Source organism: Pleurodeles waltl, chromosome 1_2, assembly GCF_031143425.1.
Source record: "Pleurodeles waltl isolate 20211129_DDA chromosome 1_2, aPleWal1.hap1.20221129, whole genome shotgun sequence".
Taxonomy (NCBI): Eukaryota; Metazoa; Chordata; class Amphibia; order Caudata; family Salamandridae; genus Pleurodeles; species Pleurodeles waltl.
In genome coordinates, this window is record NC_090437.1 from 1,308,850,786 (window position 1) to 1,308,872,426 (window position 21,641).

Genomic DNA, 21,641 nt, shown 5'->3' on the forward strand with positions numbered 1-21,641 from the left:
ATGCTTAACACTACCCTCGGATAAGCCTACGGCTCGACCACACTACCACAAAATAGAGCATTAGGCCTATCTGTTTTAGCCTCTGTAAACCAACTGGGCATCCACTGGACTCTGCACAGAAGATTTCCTTTTAGTGCACTTTATAGAGAGCCAGCTTCCTACACCTTGTCTGTTGTTAAATGTATGTATTATGTAGGTATGTGTTACTTATCCATCACAAGCCTAGCCAAAAGGCAGTGGAGCACTGTGCAGCATCAAACACAAGCCTAGAGACACTGAGTAATAGGAGAGGTAGCTGTGTTATGGACGGTCAATGTACTGTGATGCTCTTTAAGAAGGTGAGGCTTCAACTCCTTCCTAAACTGGAGCAGCATTGGGCCGGTCCTGATGGATGAGGGAAGTTGTTACAGATCCTGGGTGCACAGATTGAAAAGACCCGCTGCCTTGTATTTTTCTTTTTCACGCAGTCTGTAGTCTGATGGTGTCCTGACTGTGGGTGTGCCAAGAACCACCAGAGTTGGTGAGCTCGTCTGCAAGAAAAGTGCGGGTGCGGGCCATGATGGTCTTCTAAATGAATGGCTGCAAGGTGTCTCTGTGCCAAAAACGATTATCGCACTAGGTACCACCAGCGCTAAAGGCTGCGATGATCAGTGTGAGGCAAGGTGAAGTAATAGTGTGTCTTTTTTGTTTTTTTCAGTGTCTCTATAGATGTAAAGTTGATATGGCCAACGTTTTGCCAGTCGACAATGTCCATCTCTTTTTGGATGCTGACTTCCGTCAGCAAAATGTGAAGTAAACAAATATGCGCGACAAACAATTTCTGAGGTAGCATGTAGGCACTCTAGAGCCCTGTTCTAGGGCACGCCAGTGAACTCCCACTTCACTGGAGGGGTTGAAGATATTTTTGGGACTTTACGCTCAAAATGGGGTTAGAGCAGAAACCCACCTTGCAATCCTACTGGTCGGGTAACACGGTTTGGGTAACCCCCCCTCTTCTCACTGTACATGAGCAGAGATCGTTTTTTGTTATTGCAGCACATGCTGCATTTCAATGACAATTCTGCTGCATTGCCCCGGGACCATCCAGACCATGACAGGTTGCTCAAATTTTGGCTTGTCATGGAACATTTGTCTGCCCGGTTTTCAGAGATCTATACTCCAGGAAAGAACATAAAAGTCATTGAGTTCTTGATCCTGTACAAAGGGTGGCTGCTGTTAAGGCAGTAAATTGCGAGCAATAGAGCTCCCCATGGCATCAAGCTGTAAATACTTGACAGCTTGAGAGTATATACAGGGAAGGACTCCACGCTAAACCATGAGGGTTGCCCTCTCACATTAGTGATCATAGGAAAGATTGTACGGGAGGCTGTCCAGCCACTCCTTCACAAATGCATAACCTTTAGGTGGACAATTTCTATACAGGAGTAGAGCTGTTCAGTGAGCTCTACAAAGCTGGCCCTGTGGCCTGCTGTACAGTTCATTGTAACCGCAAAGAATTCCCGCAGAAGCTTGTTTGCAGGAAGCTCGAGAAATCCCAGAGTACTGCATTGCATTCCAATGAACTGGTCGCAGTCAAGTTCTTGGATAGGCGTGATGTATACGTGCTCACTACAATTCATGATGAGAGCACTTCTCCCATCACGGTTTGGGGTCAGATGGCCGAAGTCCACAAGCCCATCTGTATACTTGATTACAATAAGTACATGGGCAGAGTGGACAAGAACGACCAGGTTCTTCAACCATACAATGCGAGTCATAAAACTTGCACTTGGTACAAGAAACTGTTTATCCGCCTGATACAGATGGCAACATACAATGCATATGTTGTTTACCGTGAGACAACCACAGGAAGACTCATGTCTTCCCTTGACCTCCAGTTGTCCGTGATTGAAAGCCTCACTGCTGTTACGGAAGCAGCAGCCTCCACCTCATATGTTCTAGAGGATTTGGCAAGGCTGCAGGAGCGACACTTTGCTGATCGCATTCCTAAACACCCAAAAAGGATCGTCCATCTTGTTGATGTAAAGTGCGCTCAAAGCAGGGAAAGAGGCAGGAGGGTTGTGTTTACTGTCCCAAGTGCCCATCTCAGCTAGGCTTGTGTTTTCTCACTTGCATTATGTTATTTCATCCTAAAGCAAACTTCTGGGAAGTTGACTGAGGTGGAACTGCCATTGGATAAAGTTTTCAATGGCTGTGCATGGATACCTAACATCCATGGGCCACTACTTTGTTAGGAAAGCTGCCACAGAATTTTAGTTTATCTACTACAGGAAATCATGTACTTCCTTATGGCCTGCTAAACACCTTTATTCACCATCAGAACGTGGTAGATGTTCTGTTTGATGATGAACGTGCATTATAGTTCCCTCACTGCACATACTAGTGGACAGAACATATGCCACATTGTCACGGAATACCCCATGTGGCAAAATGTTAAAGGCTTGACTGAATTTTGAAGTGTTTGTTAGGTAACTTATGTATGCTACACAAGGACCACCATGATTGCCAACGAGAACCAGACTAAGGGCCAGATGTAGCAAACGTTTTGCGACTCGCAAACGGCAAAATTTGCCGTTTGCGAGTCGCAAAACGCGTATCCCAATGCAGAAATGCATTTTGCGAGTCGTTACCGACTCGCAAAATGCATTTCAGACTCGCAAATAGGAAGGGGTGTTCCCTTCCTATTTGCGAGTCGCATTGGGATGCAATACCATTTGCGACTGCATATGTGGTCGCAAATGGCATCGCAGTTACCATCCACTTCAAGTGGATGGTAACCCAATCGCAAATTGGAAGGGGTCCCCATGGGACCCCTTCCAGTTTGTGACTGGAGCCCAAAATATTTTTTCAGGGTAGGGAGTGGTCCAAGGGACCACTCCCTGCCCTGAAAAAAACCGAAACTAAAGGTTTTTTTTTTTTTTGAAGTGCAGCTCTTTTTCCCTTAGGGAAAACGGGCTACACTTCAAAAAAAAAAAACTGCTTTATTTAAAAGCAGGTCGCTAACATGGAGGTCTGCTGACGTCAGCAGGCCTCCATGTTAGCGAGTGCCTATACTCGCAATGGGGCCGCAATTTGCGACCCACCTCATGAATATTCATGAGGTGGTTCATTGCGACCCCATTGCGAGTTGCAGTCGGTGTCTGAGACACCGTACTGCATAGCAATTTGGACTTGCAAATTGCGAGTCGCAGGGACTCGCAATTTGCGAGTCGCAGGGACTCGCAATTTGCAAGTCGCAAATTGCTTTTTTCCTACATCTGGCCCTAAGTGTAATAAGTCAAACAAATGTCCTGTTCACTAACATTGCTACTTGTTTGAAAGTGTGCAAACTCAATTTGTAGCTTCACTATCAAATCAAAAGTAGAAGTGTTGGTGAATGAGTCCCACAGGGTATTTGTTTGACTTTTTACTTCAGAGACCTTAGGATGTGTTTACCATCGTGTCTGCCTTAGATTCAACTGTAGATATGCTCACTCACTTCATGGACTATACCTCATAAGGCATACTCGGACACTCCCCAACTTGCGTCCACAAACTGGAAGGAGTTGGATTTAGCACAGTGAGTGCGCTAAAGGTGCATGAAAGACATGTTTTCTTGAGCTTCAAGTAGCTAGGGATAGAAGGCATTAGTATAGGTTCACTTGGCAATTATACAGGATTAGTCAGGACTCTGATGAGGGCAGAGGCATGAACGAGTGAGACAAGCTTACGGTAGGTGCTTTCCCAGGGATATTGCATAGGGAGAAGGCAGATAGTAAAGGTAGTACAGATATACATCATCTACACCTGAGGTTTCAAATCCATCGGTGCCGCACTCGCACTGAATTACCATGACACGTATGGGTCAGTGTTTGACCTTCTTGCCATGTTCATCCTGCGTTAGAACTTAGTTTGCTGTATGATAAGTGCATTACAGTCACAGTGCGCATAACGGTGGTTGGAACATATGGTACGTTCTCATGGACTACCCTGTGTGCCAAACACTACGCTTCTTCATAGTTTATGAAGTTGTCTTTAAGGAACTTTGTGAAAATTCCCCAGTATGTCTGCCTTAGTTTCAAAGGTAATTAGGCTCACTCAGTTCAATAACTGGGCTTCACAGGGCATCTACGGACACCGCAGGCTTGCATCAACAAACTGGAAGGAGTTAGATTTAACACAGTGAGTGCGCTAAAGGCGCATGTAAGACATGTCTTCCTGAGCCTCAGGTGGCTGTCATGGGAGCCATTAGTAAAGGTTCCTTATGCCTGTGTTCAGAAATGTTCGTGAATAAGGAGGCGGTTACTTGACAGGTGGTAAAATGTAGTCAAGCCTATTCCGTACTGTGGCGTATGAATTTGATGGGCCCTTCTCTGGCGGCGGTGAGTTAATGTGAGTGCAATGATCAGTTGGATTGGGCCTGTGGCCGGCGGTATGAAAGTATTGTGTGTTGTGTGTGAATGGACCATAAAGCGGTTTGTGCCGTGAAGAGGCTTATGCCTCACCTTCAGAAGGATTGGTTACAATATTCAGATATTTATGGTTTGAAACCAGAATTTCTGGAGGTGCTAAACCCAACCAGTGTCAGTGGTGGATTAACTTTAACATACTAGTACCAGGGGAGTCCAAGGGTGCAGGACTTGCGTGTCTCTCACCAGTTTTTCTTGACCCAGAATCCCCTGCAAATCGTAAACTTTGATTAAAAACACATTTTCCTCATGTTTCCGTGAGGGAAATTAGTGGAATCTGCAGGCAGCCACTAATTTCCTACCACTCAGCATTCCCCAAAGTCTCCCGAGAAAAACGCTGCCTCAGCTGTGTGGGTGGGCAAGTGACCGCGACAGGAAAGGGCCCAAAACGTATTGTGGAGGTATAAAAATTATCACAAAACAACCTGGTTCTGTAAGACGGGAACCTGCGTCTTTCGTCATGAGCTTGGCGGCCATATAGGGAAATTTAAGAAACCCAGACATTTCTGAAAACTAACCACCCAGGGGAGTCCACGGAGTTATGGCTTGTGTGGATTTCCAAAACATTTTCTGACTCAGAATACCATGCAAAGGTAAAACCTTGAATAAAATCACTATTTTTCCTTGGATTTCTGTCACATAAACTACAGGAATGTGCAGAGATCCACAACATTCCTACCACCAAGTTGCCCTACTTGTCCTGATAAAAACACTACCCCACTTGTGTGCCTGTGCCTAGTGCCTGCATCAGGAATGGATCACTCCAGGGTCAACAGTATCCCTCATGCAAGGACCAACATTAACCCTTGTGACCCACTCCTGTCATGTGCACTAGGCCCAGGCAGTTACATCTGCTGGACCCTTCTGGTTGCGCGGATATATAGAGCTTGTAGGATCATCAAAAACCCAAGGTACCCAGAGCCAATTAATGAGCTGCACCTTGCAATGAGTTTTCATTGTATACCAGGTATACAGCAATTAATTTGGTAAAATATAAAGAGTGAAAAATAGGTATCAAGGCAACCTATGTATTCCTGACATGGGCACAAGATATGGAGTTTAGGAGCAGTGGTTATTTACACATCTCTGAATTTGAAGGTGCCCATACTAGCATGTGCATTACAGGGCATTTCTCAAAATGACTTCTTTCCTACACGCTGTCTTACATTTGGAGAGAACAAATGTAGAGCAAACAAATTGGCACATTTTAGCTGCATTTTGCCAAATTTCTCAGTCCTCACCAGGTGAATCCATAAACTCAGGGTACCTTTAGAATACCCAGGATGTTGGACAAAAAGGACGCACATTTAGTATGGGTAGCTTAAGTGGAATAAAAGTTATGGAGCCCTAAGCGTGAACTACCCCAAAAAGCCAAAAAAAGTGTCAGCACGGGGGAGAGGCCCGGCAGCTAAGAGGCTAATCATAACTATGACAATAATAATAACAACAAGAATAACCACATTAATAATAATCACAATAATTGCAACAGTATTAGTAACAATATAATTATTAATAATATTAATAACAATGATGACAATAAAACTACTACTAACAACAACGAGAATGACAATACTAATAATAACAATAATAATAATACTAGCTATAGTAACCATACAAAACTAATAACACACATAATATTAATAATCAACACAATAATAATATTGATACTACTAATATTGATAAGAACATTAATAACCATATTAATAACAATATTAATAACAATAATAACAATGATAATAATGATAATAGTAATAATACTGATAATAAACATAAGTATAATAGTAATAATATTAATTGTAATAATAATAAACAATACTATTGACAATGTTACTAACAATAGTAATAATAATGATAGTAATATTAAACAATAATAATAGTGAAAGTAATGATGATACTAATAATAAACATACTAGTAGTACTAGTACTACTAATAGTAATGACAATAATGCCGCTGTCTCGCATTGGTGTTCGCCATGGGCTTCTGTACGCCCAGCGCTGCTGGCACACTCTGGCCCCGGAGGGCGCCGCGGCGTGAAGTATGTGCCATTCACAGCACTTCATGTTTGCTCCCCGAGTCCCAGACGCAGGTCGCGGGGGCAGAGTGCACGGATCCGCCGAGCGTGTTTATTTCAGCAAATAAAAAATTCAATTAAACGAGAAGGTGAAAAGGAGTTCCCCAAGGCGGAGGGACAAGCTCGGTCATGGAGGTGCTGCTCGGAGGCCCGGGTGGTGGGAACCAGCAGCTGTGACACTCCTGGCGCAGTGATACACCCTGAGCACAGGAGCATGTCCAGGCCGCATCTTGCATGCATTCATAACATGACAAGGACATACAAGAGCACCGCAGGCTGGGAGCCAGCAGCAGTGATACACACCGGGCACAGGTGCATTTCCAGGCCCCTTCATGCATGCATTCATAACATGACAAGAACATACAAGAGCACCGGAGGGTGGGAGCTAGCAGCAGTGATAGTCATGGAGAAGTGATACACCCCGTGCACAGGAGCATGTCCAGGCCACTCCATGCATGCATTTACAACATGACAAGGACATACAAGAGCACCAGAGGGTAGGAGCCAGCAGCGGTGATACACACTGAGCACAGGAGAGTGTTCAGGCCCCTTCATGCATGCATGCATTCATATCATGACAAAAACTTACAAGACCACCGTAGGGTGGGAGCCTGCAGCAGTGATACTCCTGTCGCAGTGATACACCCCGAGCACAGGAGCATGTCCCAGCTGCTTCATGGATGCATTTATATGTGAAGACATACATGAGCACAGGAGGGTGGGAGCCGGCAGAGTGATACACCCTGAACACAGACACATGTCCAGGCCACTGCATGCATGCAACATATCATGACAAGGACATACATGAGCACCGGAGGGTGGGAGCCTGCAGCAGTGATACACACCGAGCACAGGAGCATGTCAGGGCCGCTTCATGGATGCACTCATATCATGACACGGACATACAAGAGCACCAGGGGGTGGGAGCCTGTAGCAGTGATACACACCGAGCACAGGCACATGTCCAGGCCGTTTCATGCATGCATTCATACCATGAAACGGACATACAAGAGCACCAGAGGGTGGGAGCCTGCAGCAGTGCTACACCCCGAGCACAGGAGCATGTCCAGGCCGCTGCATGCATGCATTTATATCATGACAAGGACATACAAGAGCACCGGAGGGTGGGAGCCTGCAGCAGTGATACTCCTGTCGCAGTGATACACCCCGAGCACAGGAGCATGTCCCAGCTGCTTCATGCATGCATTCAAATGTGCGGACATACATGAGCACAGGAGGGTGGGCGCCGGCAGCAGTGATACACCCCGAACACAGACACATGTTCAGGCCGCTGCATGCATGCATCATATCATAACAAGGACATACATGAGCACCGGAGGGTGGGAGCCTTCAGCAGTGATACACACCGAGCACAGGAGCATGTCCAGGCCGCTGCATGCATGCATTCATATCATGACGAGGACATACAAGAGCATCGGAGGGTGGGAGCCTGCAGCAGTGATACACACCGAGCACAGGCACATGTCCAGGCCGCTGCATGCATGCATTCATATGTGAGGACATATATGAGCACAGGAGGGTGGGAGCCGGCAGCAGTGATACACCCCGAGCACAGGCGCATGTCCAGGACGATGCATGCATGCATTCATATCATGACAAGGACACACAAGTGCACCTGAGGGTGGTGGCCAGCAGCAGTGACACACCCCGAGCACAGGAGCATGTCCAGGCCCCTTCATGCATGCATTCATTCCATGACAGGGACATACAAGAGCACCGGAGGGTGGGAGCCTGCAGCAGTGCTACACCCCGAGTACAGGAGCATGTCCAGGCCGCTTCATGCATGCATTCATATCATGACAAGGACATACAAGAGCATCGGAGGGTGGGAGCCTGCAGCAGTGATACACACCGAGCACAGGCACATGTCCAGGCCACTGCATGCATGCATTCATATGTGAGGACATATATGAGCACAGGAGGGTGGGAGCCGGCAGCAGTGATACACCCCGAGCACAGGCACATGTCCGGGCCGCTGCATGCATGCATTTATATCATGACAAGGACATACAAGAGCACCGGAGGGTGGGAGCCTGCAGCAGTGATACACACTGAGCACAGGAGCATGTCCAGGCCGCTTCATGCATGCATTCATATCATGACAAGGACATACAATAGCACCGGAGAGTGTGAACCGGCAGCAGTGATACACCCCGAGCACAGGTGCATGCATGCATACCATGACAAGGACACACAGGAGCACTGGAGGGTGCGAACCAGCAGCAGTGATCCACTCCGAGCACAGGAGAATGTCCAGGCCCCTTCATGCATGCATGCATCCATTCATATCATGACAAAGACATACAAGAGCACCAGAGGGTGGGAGCCTGCAGCAGTGCTACACCCCGAGCACAGGAGCATGTCCAGGCCGCTGCATGCATCCATTCATATCATGACAAAGACATACAAGAGTACCGGAGGGTGGGAGCCTGCAACAGTGATACTCCTGGTGCAGTGATACACCCCGAGCACAGAAGTATGTCCAGGCCGCTGCATGTAAGCATCATATTATGACAAGGACATACAAGACCACCAGAGGGTGGAAGCCTGCAGCAGTAATACACCTGAACACAGGCACATGTCCAGGCCGCTGCATACATGCATTCATATCATGACGAGGACATACAAGAGCATTGGAGGGTGGGAGCCTGCAGCAGTGATACACACCGAGCACAGGCACATGTCCAGGCCGCTGCATGCATGCATTCATATGTGAGGACATATATGAGCACAGGAGGGTGGGAGCCGGCAGCAGTGATACACCCCGAGCACAGGCGCATGTCCAGGACGATGCATGCATGCATTCATATCATGGCAAGGACACACAAGTGCACCTGAGGGTGGTGGCCAGCAGCAGTGACACACCCCGAGCACAGGAGCATGTCCAGGCCCCTTCATGCATGCATTCATTCCATGACAGGGACATACAAGAGCACCGGAGGGTGGGAGCCTGCAGCAGTGCTACACCCCGAGTACAGGAGCATGTCCAGGCCGCTTCATGCATGCATTCATATCATGACAAGGACATACAAGAGCATCGGAGGGTGGGAGCCTGCAGCAGTGATACACACCGAGCACAGGCACATGTCCAGGCCACTGCATGCATGCATTCATATGTGAGGACATATATGAGCACAGGAGGGTGGGAGCCGGCAGCAGTGATACACCCCGAGCACAGGCACATGTCCGGGCCGCTGCATGCATGCATTTATATCATGACAAGGACATACAAGAGCACCGGAGGGTGGGAGCCTGCAGCAGTGATACACACTGAGCACAGGAGCATGTCCAGGCCGCTTCATGCATGCATTCATATCATGACAAGGACATACAATAGCACCGGAGAGTGTGAACCGGCAGCAGTGATACACCCCGAGCTCAGGTGCATGCATGCATACCATGACAAGGACATACAGGAGCAATGGAGGGTGCGAACCAGCAGCAGTGATACACTCCGAGCACAGGAGAATGTCCAGGCCGCTGCATGCATCCATTCATATCATGACAAAGACATACAAGAGTACCGGAGGGTGGGAGCCTGCAACAGTGATACTCCTGGTGCAGTGATACACCCCGAGCACAGAAGTATGTCCAGGCCGCTGCATGTAAGCATCATATTATGACAAGGACATACAAGACCACCAGAGGGTGGAAGCCTGCAGCAGTAATACACCCGAACACAAGCACATGTCCAGGCCGCTGCATACATGCATTCATATCATGACAAGGACATACAAGAGCACCAGAGGTTGGGAGCCGGCAGCAGTGATACACACTGAGCACAGGAGCATGTCCAGGCCGCTTCATGCATGCATTCATATCATGACAAGGACATACAATAGCACCGGAGAGTGTGAACCGGCAGCAGTGATACACCCCGAGCACAGGTGCATGCATGCATACCATGACAAGGACACACAGGAGCACTGGAGGGTGCGAACCAGCAGCAGTGATCCACTCCGAGCACAGGAGAATGTCCAGGCCCCTTCATGCATGCATGCATCCATTCATATCATGACAAAGACATACAAGAGCACCAGAGGGTGGGAGCCTGCAGCAGTGCTACACCCCGAGCACAGGAGCATGTCCAGGCCGCTGCATGCATCCATTCATATCATGACAAAGACATACAAGAGTACCGGAGGGTGGGAGCCTGCAACAGTGATACTCCTGGTGCAGTGATACACCCCGAGCACAGAAGTATGTCCAGGCCGCTGCATGTAAGCATCATATTATGACAAGGACATACAAGACCACCAGAGGGTGGAAGCCTGCAGCAGTAATACACCTGAACACAGGCACATGTCCAGGCCGCTGCATACATGCATTCATATCATGACGAGGACATACAAGAGCATTGGAGGGTGGGAGCCTGCAGCAGTGATACACACCGAGCACAGGCACATGTCCAGGCCGCTGCATGCATGCATTCATATGTGAGGACATATATGAGCACAGGAGGGTGGGAGCCGGCAGCAGTGATACACCCCGAGCACAGGCGCATGTCCAGGACGATGCATGCATGCATTCATATCATGGCAAGGACACACAAGTGCACCTGAGGGTGGTGGCCAGCAGCAGTGACACACCCCGAGCACAGGAGCATGTCCAGGCCCCTTCATGCATGCATTCATTCCATGACAGGGACATACAAGAGCACCGGAGGGTGGGAGCCTGCAGCAGTGCTACACCCCGAGTACAGGAGCATGTCCAGGCCGCTTCATGCATGCATTCATATCATGACAAGGACATACAAGAGCATCGGAGGGTGGGAGCCTGCAGCAGTGATACACACCGAGCACAGGCACATGTCCAGGCCACTGCATGCATGCATTCATATGTGAGGACATATATGAGCACAGGAGGGTGGGAGCCGGCAGCAGTGATACACCCCGAGCACAGGCACATGTCCGGGCCGCTGCATGCATGCATTTATATCATGACAAGGACATACAAGAGCACCGGAGGGTGGGAGCCTGCAGCAGTGATACACACTGAGCACAGGAGCATGTCCAGGCCGCTTCATGCATGCATTCATATCATGACAAGGACATACAATAGCACCGGAGAGTGTGAACCGGCAGCAGTGATACACCCCGAGCTCAGGTGCATGCATGCATACCATGACAAGGACATACAGGAGCAATGGAGGGTGCGAACCAGCAGCAGTGATACACTCCGAGCACAGGAGAATGTCCAGGCCGCTGCATGCATCCATTCATATCATGACAAAGACATACAAGAGTACCGGAGGGTGGGAGCCTGCAACAGTGATACTCCTGGTGCAGTGATACACCCCGAGCACAGAAGTATGTCCAGGCCGCTGCATGTAAGCATCATATTATGACAAGGACATACAAGACCACCAGAGGGTGGAAGCCTGCAGCAGTAATACACCCGAACACAAGCACATGTCCAGGCCGCTGCATACATGCATTCATATCATGACAAGGACATACAAGAGCACCAGAGGTTGGGAGCCGGCAGCAGTGATACACACTGAGCACAGGAGCATGTCCAGGCCGCTGCATACATGCATTCATATCATGACAAGGACATACAAGAGCACTGGAGGGTGGGAACTAGCAGCAGTGACACACCGAGCACAGGAGAATGTCCAGGACACGGCATGCATGCATTCATATCATGACACAGACATACAAGAGCACCAGAGGGTGGGGCCTGTAGTAGTTATACACACCGAGCAGAGGAGCATGTTCAGGTTGCTTCATTCATGCATTCATACGTGAGGACATACAAGAGCACTGGAGGGTGGGAACTAGCAGCAGTGACACACCGAGCATAGGAGAATGTCCAGGACACGGCATGCATGCATTCATATCATGACACGGACATACAAGAGTACTGGAGGGTGGGAGCCAGCAGTAGTAAGACACCCCGAGCACAGCACATGTCAAGGCGGCTTCATGCATGCATTCATATCATGACAAGGACATACAACAGCACCAGAGGGTGGGAGCCTGCAGCAGTGATAGTCATGGAGGAGTGACACACCCCGAGCACAGGAGCCTGTCCAGGCCACTCCATGCATGCATTCATAACATGACAAGGACATATAAGAGCACGGGAGGGTGGGAGCATGCAGCAGTGATACACCCTGAGCGCAGGAGCATGTCCAGGCCGCTGCATGCATGCATTTATATCATGACAAGGACATACAAGAGCACCGGAGGGTAGGAGACAGCAGCAGTGGCACCGACCGAGCATAGGCACATGTCCAGGCTGCTGCATGCATGCACTTATAACACGACAAGGACATACAAGAGCACGGAGGGTGCTCCTGTGCTCAGGGTGTATCACTGCTGCATGCTCCCACCCTCCGGTGCTCTTGTATGTCCTCGTCATGATATGAATGCATGCATGCAGCGGCCTAGACATGTGCCTGTTCTCAGGGTGTGTCACTGCTGCTGGCTCCCACCCTCCGGTGTTCATGTATGTCCTTGTCATGTTATGAATGTATGCATTGAGTGGCCTAGACATGCTCCTGTACTCAGAGTGTATCACTCCTCCATGACTGTTACTGCTGCGAGCTCCCACCCTCCGGTGCTCTTTATGACCTTTACATGATATGAATGCATGCATGAAACAGCCTGGACATGCTCCTACGCACGGGGTGTATCACTGCTGCCGGCTCCCACCCTCCGGTGCTCTTGTATGACCTTGACATGATATGAATGCATGTATGAAACAGCCTGGACATGCTCCTACGCAAGGGGTGTATCACTGCTGCCGGCTCCCACCCTCCGGTGCTCTTGTATGACCTTGACATGATATGAATGCATGCATGAAGGGGCCTGGACATGCTCCTGTGCTCGGTGTATCACTGCCGCTGGCCCCCACCCTCCGGTGCTCTTGTATGTCCTTGTCATGATATGAATGCACAGGAGCATGTCCAGGCTGCTTCATGCAAGCATTCATACATGACAAGGACATACATGAGCACCGGAGGGTGGGAGCCGGCAGCAGTGATACACCCCGAGCACAAGCGCATGTCCAGGACGATGCATACATTCATAACATGACAAGGACATACAAGGGCAGTGTGGGGGGGAGAGCGGCAGAGCATCCTTCGCAAGCAGAGAGCATGGGCGAGGCGGGGGGTGCACGGGGTGGCATTATGTGCCTATGTACGGTATCGGGAACTAATGGGTAGCACCAAAACACCGGTCGGGTGGCAGAATATATATATATATTTTACACAAAAATGTAGTTTATGATTTTAAGCCGCGCTCTTAATTATAGAAGCCACGCCCCTTTTAGCAGCCCTCCACATTTCGCACATTACTTAAATCCGTGTCCGTGCAGCTAGGGAATTATTTCTACTAAGCGGGTTCTATATCTAAGACTGGTATGTCATTCAAAGGTTAACAGCACGTTTTTTGCCACGTCTACGGGATGTAACTATCACCTCACATTACTCAATTTAGCAGTACCGATCGGCCTTGCAAGGATGAAAGACTGAGTCGGCCACATGAGCTGCAGGTCACCAGGATGTGCGCAGCGGAAGGACTCGGGGGCCTTGGCTCAGAGGTGGATGGCTCCGTCCTGTGAGTGTTGGAGGAAGCCCGGGAGCAGCTTCGGTGTCAAGCAAGACGTTACCCTATAGATTGCCGTTTTTCGACATTTCCATCCGTCCCACTGTGCATTAGCACTCATGAACTCGGACATCTGTCGGGCGCCTGTACATTAACTCATGTGCAGACATTAAAGGCCTGTTAATAATGTAGTTACAGGATGGAGGAGGCAGAAAATCTGTGAAAATTGCAGCTTTACCGCCGGGTGAGGCGGGTGACACGTCCCACAGGCAGGCCTGGAGGGGCGGTGAGCCGGTGCTGGGCACCGGGCCGGCTTTAGGTCAGTGCGACGGGTGCGGCCGCACCGGCGCTGACCCGGAGAGGGGGAGCACAGACCTTGGGGGGTGGAGGGGCTCGCTTTAGCAATAAATTACAACTTAAAAGCACAAGCTGTAGAGTTCCTTGTGTCTTCAGCTTTCAGGTAGCAGTAAAAATGTCGAGATAACTCTTGTGATTAATGTTCCTGCTAGAGAGAGAGGTGGGAGTTTTGTCTATTGGCTGTTTTGTCTCCCCACAAAGTAGCTCAGAGGGTTAATGTGCCTGCTGCGAAGAAGAGATCTGTATTTTATGCGTACAGCTGAGTGGATTAGTAAAACCAGCCTTTACAATGTAATGTACTGAGAGAGGGGCTGTGGAGGTGAGGGGCGCTTTTGCGGGGTGGTGGTGAGGGAATCCGAGGGAGGTGGTCATGGGGGTGGATATTGCCCCACCGGGCGCCGCCAGCCCTGGCTGTGCACCACAGATGTAGTGATGGGCTGCAGAGCTCTGACGGGCTGTTCCCCATCTCACCGCCAGGTGGCACAGCGCCCTCTGGTATACCGGGGTACAGGCGCGAAACACTGAATGAGCATCGCCTGAGTGATGGAAGCAGCTGAGATAACCCGAGCAGCAGCGATGCTTGTTCAGTGGAGTTTTAAACATCATATTTTGAATGGGATAAGCATTTCACCCTGCTTCCCTGGACGGCTAGGGGCACTTGCAGCCGATAGCAAAATAAATTATTAAACATTACACATTACACAGTTAAATATGCTTGGTTAAAGCATCGCACATACTTACTATTGGGGTCCCGAAGGGAACATAACCTGAAAAATAAAAAGAAAAAGAAATAAAATTGCATGAAATCGACAAATTGGGACAAATACTTCCGTGAACACATAAGCCATTTGCACCCGAGACACATGGACTTGCCATCTTTAGCAGGGGGGTTACTTCCGGCCTAAGCCGCATCCCTGGGCCCAGAGGCCGGAAGCGGTGTGAACCCCCCTTCAGCTCCGTTGTTCTGCTCTCTGCACGGAGATTCCCCTCTTCCCGCCAGCACGGTAATACCGCAGGTTCAGCACAATGTAATAATGTCCCTGTGTACATCAGCTGTGCACCCCCTCCTGAAGTACACCTCCCTGTCTCATATCCCAGCAGCCCCCACTGCTACCCAACTGGGGTTGAGCTCTATACATCCCACAACATACACACGCAGGGGACCCCACCAAGAGGTGCCTGTATTACTACAGCGCCAGTTTTTTTTTATTTTCATGCTTGTACCTTCCTGCGTGATTGACAAAGGACTTCAGAAAAGAAATTTAAACAAACATTGGCAAACCAACAGACCAACCTTAGGCGAGCTGACACATGGTTGCATTTTTTTCCATTTTTCATCTCGTGCACAGGCAATTTTTTTTTTTTTAAAGGAAAACATGTTGCTACCTAAATGTGACCACCATATGCTGGCAACCTTGCAATTCAAATTTTAAACGTACAAATATTTACTAATATGGCTGTTTTTCTAGTGTTTGTGTTTTTTTTAATAGCCAGCCTTTCAGCTGGTTCATTCATTTTATTGTTATTTGTGAAGCACATAGGGAATAAACCGCCCGACCCAATCACAGGCAAAACAATGTTACTTTATAAATTCAACTTTCAAAAGGAGATGGGAAATACATTACCGGAGGCACAATTCATAGCAGGTATTTAAATGTATTATAAAATATTAAATGAAACGATCACACTTTCGGCCAGCAGTGAAAGGAACTATTTTTTAGGAAGAAGTGAACAACGTGCTCAGACTTGCGAATCAAAGTGAAGGAAGCCAGTAGGTGACCTGGGCTCACCCATTACCCGATTCTGCGCCTGATTTAGATGTTGGCAGTAACGGTCCTGCCATCGGTTTCCTACTGAAAACCTGTCCGCCGCCATGCTAGTACGCCCTCTGGGTTTAGATGTTGGCGGTCCCATAGACAACCTGTCTGAGTCCGGTCGAGGACTCCCATCTGCCGCCACGGCGCCATAGGAAAGAGCGGCTGACCGCAGGATTCACTTATTGTCAAGCAGATTTGGATGTGCCTTACTGCCAAAGAAAACGTGGCGGTCAGACCTCCACTTCTGACTTGGCGGATTGTGGAGTAAGGGGGTGAAAACTCAACTTTTCTTCTGATTCAACTTCTGTTTCCGGCTGGTCAGGACCCTCAGTTGCTGCCACGGGACCACAGAGCAACACTCCCTGTCGCTGGACACGAAGGTAGGCATCCCGTATAGGCAGTATATGTTGGGGAGTCACTGCACATGGGTTCGGGGCCACTGTAGACATATACATGTCACAGTCATTTTTTTAAAATTACTGTGACATGCATATGTTGAGGACACGGGTGGGGCAGACACAGACGGGGACACACTGATACACAACACATATTGCACACATACACAACTGTTGTTATGGTACAAGAATTCATCAGCAAATAAATACTGGCAACACAATGACGGTACATTCACACTTGTCAACTGTGCTGATGTGTGCACACAGCAAGGGGACCTGCACCTGTCATGTTGTGCTTCGAATTGTGTGTGTGAGTCAGTACATGTATGCATGTGTGCGATGTGATAGGCTGGGTCAGGTGGAGGGAGGTGTACTGGGTGATATGATTTTGTCAGTTTGTGTGCCACTTGCATTTGGCGTGGATGATTTTGTGTATGTTGTGTTGTGTTGCTGGGTGCAACATTCAGGTGCATGTTGTTGTGTGGCGGTCGCTGCTGTGATGTGTGTGCGTGTTTGTGTAGCTGAGTGTGTAGTTGTGTTGGTTGTGTCATGGACGAGGACGCATATGTGAAGGGTAGAGTGTGTGTGACTTACCTCTAATCCATAGCCAATGCCACTGTCTAATGTCCATTGGGTCCAGCGATGTCCTTTCTCCATCAGAAAACCACCAGGACACCATCTGTCCAAATGTAACATCTAAATACGGTCGTCGGGAACCCGCCTGGCTGATGGCTAGGACGAGCACTCCGACGTTTCGGTCTGTGGTTCAGTCGCAATACATCTAAATATAGCGGGCGGATCACCGCCAACTTGACCAACGCAGCGGTAACACTGCCAAAATCTAAATCAGGCTCTCTATATGCTGCGGTGGATGGAAGCAACGAGATCAATCAAGGGTATTCATCTCACACTAGGAAGAGTATTGGGGTCAAAAGTTGAGGGGGACCCAAGAATGGCATTACGCCATATAGCACTTGATACAGATGGAGTAGGTAAAAGAAGCATTTGCAAAGTCAATGGGTCTCACCTAAGTGAGGTATTGGCTTTGTCAATGTTTTAGCAATGTGGTACAGCAGCACAGCTTCTGGGCAGCATTTCTGAAAGTAAAAAAAATAAAAGTTAAAATGGTGCCAGCACTGGCCACATCTTAGTGCCTTTTTTTTGGTTTGTTTAAATCGCTGGCAGAGGGAGGACAGGCGGCAACATAGAGGGCAGGGAAGGGGTAAAAAAGCCCTTTGAACCGACCAGGGGTGTCACAGTGCTTTTTTTTGTTATAGGTCCTTGTAAGCTGAATGATGGATCACCATCTGCTAGGCCACCTATTTATCCACGGCACTTGGCAACTCTTCCAAGCCAAATACAGTTACTACATTTCGATAGACATCTTCAGCCTTGAAGAAGCAGTTTTCAGCCGTGAAGCACAATTTGGCCGTACTGTGTGAACAACAGTGACGGCAAGTAGCGAATACTTACTTTTTAGCATTGACAGCAGTACTGTTTTAATTAGAAAGTATATCAACACGACATAGGAGTCAAGTTCATACTCTTGAAAATAAGGACCTTTTAGACTGTGAAGCATTGTAAAACTTTGATAATTTGATACCCAGAAATTCAGAACAGTCAGTTTTTACCTTGGGACTTAGATTTTTTTTTTTCATTCTCAAAAGTTATTGAAGCCCACAAGGAACCCTCAAAGTTAGATACATCATCGCCAACCTCCCAATTTAGCCTTCAGATAGGATCAGCTCCAAATGGAAAACAGGAAGAATTTGTTGCTGACAAGGCCGCTGATGGTTTGCTGGCTCACTCCAGACCAGTGTTTTATCTTTGAAAACTCTCACTTTTCTGGTTCTCAAAATCCTTCAGTGTGTCAGGAATGTACCCACTCCCAAAGGGCTGCCAGGCTCTGGACTCAGACGATAATCCTTCAATCTTCCCGTAAGGACTTCCAGAGAAATGGGATGGCAAAACAAACTCTTGCGTCAGTCCAGAACTGACCGGGAAAGAGGGGTATGGGGTAAGGGATGGCGAGAGAGAGAAACACACGCATATATATCTATATATATATATGGATGCAAAGGCTTTGCAAACCCTCCCGATCTTGTGCTGAGATCTGATTGGCTGCCAACACTTCATCAAGGAAGTGTTAGCAGCTATCTTGGGTCTCTGCTTCAGTCGAGTCCCAGAAAAAAATGTAAAAATAAGAAAAGGGGCCAGGGTAGAGTCACCCTGACCCCTTAGCTCTGGTGCTTAGGTCCCAGACTCACCCCCACCCGAGCAAAAAAAAAAAAAAAAAAAAAAATTAGACAGGAGATGCAGAATCCGCAGATCTGCAGGAAAAAAAACAACAAGAAAACAAAAAACAAGCACGGCCTCCCACGCTTGTTTACCTGCAGTCTCCTGCGGCCCCAGGGACTGCCACCTCCCTGGGGCTAATGATTTATGAAATGCGTGGGTGGGGGTGCCTGGCCCCCCCACATCCCTGGCGACCGCCACCTCAGGGATGCAGGGAGTTCGCCTGGCCCCCCTGCCTGGCCCCCTGCAGCCCCAGGGACCTCCACCTTCTCAGGGCTTTACATAAATCTAACGCAGGGGTTGCCCGCCCTCCCCCCAGCAGCTCCAGGGACCAGCACCTCCCTGGGGCTTTAAAGTAATTTAACGCGGGGGCACCTATAACTCATGACCTAAGGTAACTAACTTGCGCCCTCACCATGCACTGCTAACTACCCCACATAATACATCACTCATGACATCTTTGATATCAATGTAACACTTGCAGTAAAATTATTTAGCCGAAAACTGTGCATGGCGGGGGCACGAGTTATAGTTACTTTAGGGCACAAGTTATAGTTACTTGAGATAACTCTAAGTGGTGAATTTCTTTGGTTTTGTACGTTTAAAATGTGAGCTTAGCTATAACATCCCTGCAACCTTTGTTTTTTTAAAGTGAATACACAATCACACACACACACAGGAATGAAAGGCAGTGGTACGCTTTGGTTACCTCAGAGGAGATGGTAGTAACCTGCCTCAAAGGCACCAGTAAAATCCTTCAGGCTTGGAAGCAGCCTGAGAACAGTTAGGCAAAGCAGCAGCGGCAGTAGAAACAAACTGACTAAGGATCCTGGAGCACAGAGATCTAGTGAGAAAGGGAACAGTAGAAACACGAACTGCGGAGGGAACAAAACAACAGGGAGGGAACGCAATAATGCAATTAACTGCGACTGGGAGCCGTACAACAAGTGGACATTTGCCAGGCACTGTCTTGCAACTTTGTAGCCTTATTATAGTGAGTGACCAGTGGGTGTTGTGCAGATCTGGAACTGTCTGTCCTTGAGCCTGTGTGTGTGTCTTCCACTAACAGCTGGTAGGCTACACCCGCCAATCTTTCTATGTCTTTTATGGATGTTTGAGACAGAAATAGACAGACTTGCACCTATGCCTCTTCCCCAATATGTCCATAGATGAAATCCCCAGTGGCACAGGCTAAACGCTGTAGCCAGACAGGGCTCAGAGCAGCAGAATCCCATCACTGCAAGGGCCTGTTTAGAGCTTTTTCTTCACAGCAGAAAGCTCAGAGTACGCAGAACTTGGATATTTAGTTTGCAGAGTCTGCACCCACCCTGGTGAAGCTTCAGCACCTTGCCTCGGTCACCTAAAAGTTGAAAAAAAGGATTGAGTTTAACATTTTTGAACTACTGTAAAAGTTTCTCCGGTCAGTAATAGAGTTGCCAGGTGCTCAGGGAAGTTTTCTAGGCCCGAGGCCTCTGACTGGCCAAGACTCCTGCAGAGGGCACTGCAGAATGTCAGGTGGGCCTTCTTGGAATTAGATGCCCTTCTGCCTTCTATTTCCTTGTAGCAGGAGCCGGAAGACAACCACTTCACCCACGGAAAGCAGTTCCAGTGCCCGGGTGCTACAGACTCATCTTTTTAGAGGTTTCTTCTCAGGCCCAGGAATGTCCTGAGGAGGTGGTGATGAGATGCCAGTCTTATCCTATGCACTAGTCAGTGACTGGAGAATTCTATAACCCAGTCCTAGCAATGTTTCTACAAAATGATCTGCTCCTTTTGCTGAACTTCCTTTCTCTGTTTCCTGGAAACTGTCCCAGTGTTTCTCATCCAATATGGTCATGTGCTCCAGTTGCTGGAGCAGTGTCCCTCCCTCTAGCCCACTTCCCTGGTGATACCATTTCTTCTCCTCTGCCAGTGCTGAAACAATTTTTCCTTCCTGCTTGGAGCACAGACAGGCGAGGGTGACTCTGGGCATGAATGGTTTCAGTTCCTGAGATACCATTTGGGATCTCGACTTCAGAAGGAAGGACTGTGAAAGCTGCCATTTGCTTTGCCTGCTGTTGCGGATCCCCGCCCGGATGGCTGATCCTTGCTAAAGGGCCACTGCTAACAGCCTTCCTGCTGCCCGAGACAAACCTACTGTCCTCCAGGATGAGCCAGGGCTGTGAACTTAATTAGGCATGTTCACAGTCGCGGCTCAAGGACTGCGGCCTGCAGAAGGTGCAGAGCTGGGCGGCATGCAGGGGTTAATAAAAATAGAATAAAACATTTAAAAAATAAACACTTACCATGCTTGCCGCTGCCGCACCACCTGCTTCTCCTCAGCAGGCACAGGCTCGCAGCGTGCCCTGCGGCCAATCCTGACCCTGCTCAGAGCAGCATCAGGATTGGCTGGGAGCACCCAGCAAGAGCGCTCCCAGGCAGACTGGGAGCCTGTGCATGCTCCCTCCAGCCCGCCAACACAGTGCCGGGCCGGAGAGAGACCACTGCGCATGTATGTTTGCCCGGCCAGAGCAGGCCAGCCAGTGCTCGTCACAGCCTGTGGCCCTGTCCCTTTTTACCAAAACATAATAATAAACATAGTTCATTATTGTTTTTTGGTAAAAGGTTTGCAGGTGCTGCTGCTGGCGGGTCGAGGGGGGGAATGCTCCTCCGCCCTAATGGAGAAGCCGCCCCGGCATGT

At 48.8% G+C, this 21,641-nt stretch overlaps 1 protein-coding gene across 1 annotated transcript in view; it reads right to left on the minus strand.

Annotated features, from left to right (window-relative positions):
- The window catches only part of SFXN5 (sideroflexin 5), an 809,240-nt gene that overhangs the window by 458,121 nt on the left and 329,478 nt on the right, over positions 1 to 21,641 (minus strand). Inside the window, exon 6 of the mRNA XM_069205595.1 lies at positions 15,196 to 15,221. Coding sequence (XP_069061696.1) covers positions 15,196 to 15,221 — 26 coding nt within the window. The remainder of the gene's footprint in view (positions 1 to 15,195; positions 15,222 to 21,641) is intronic.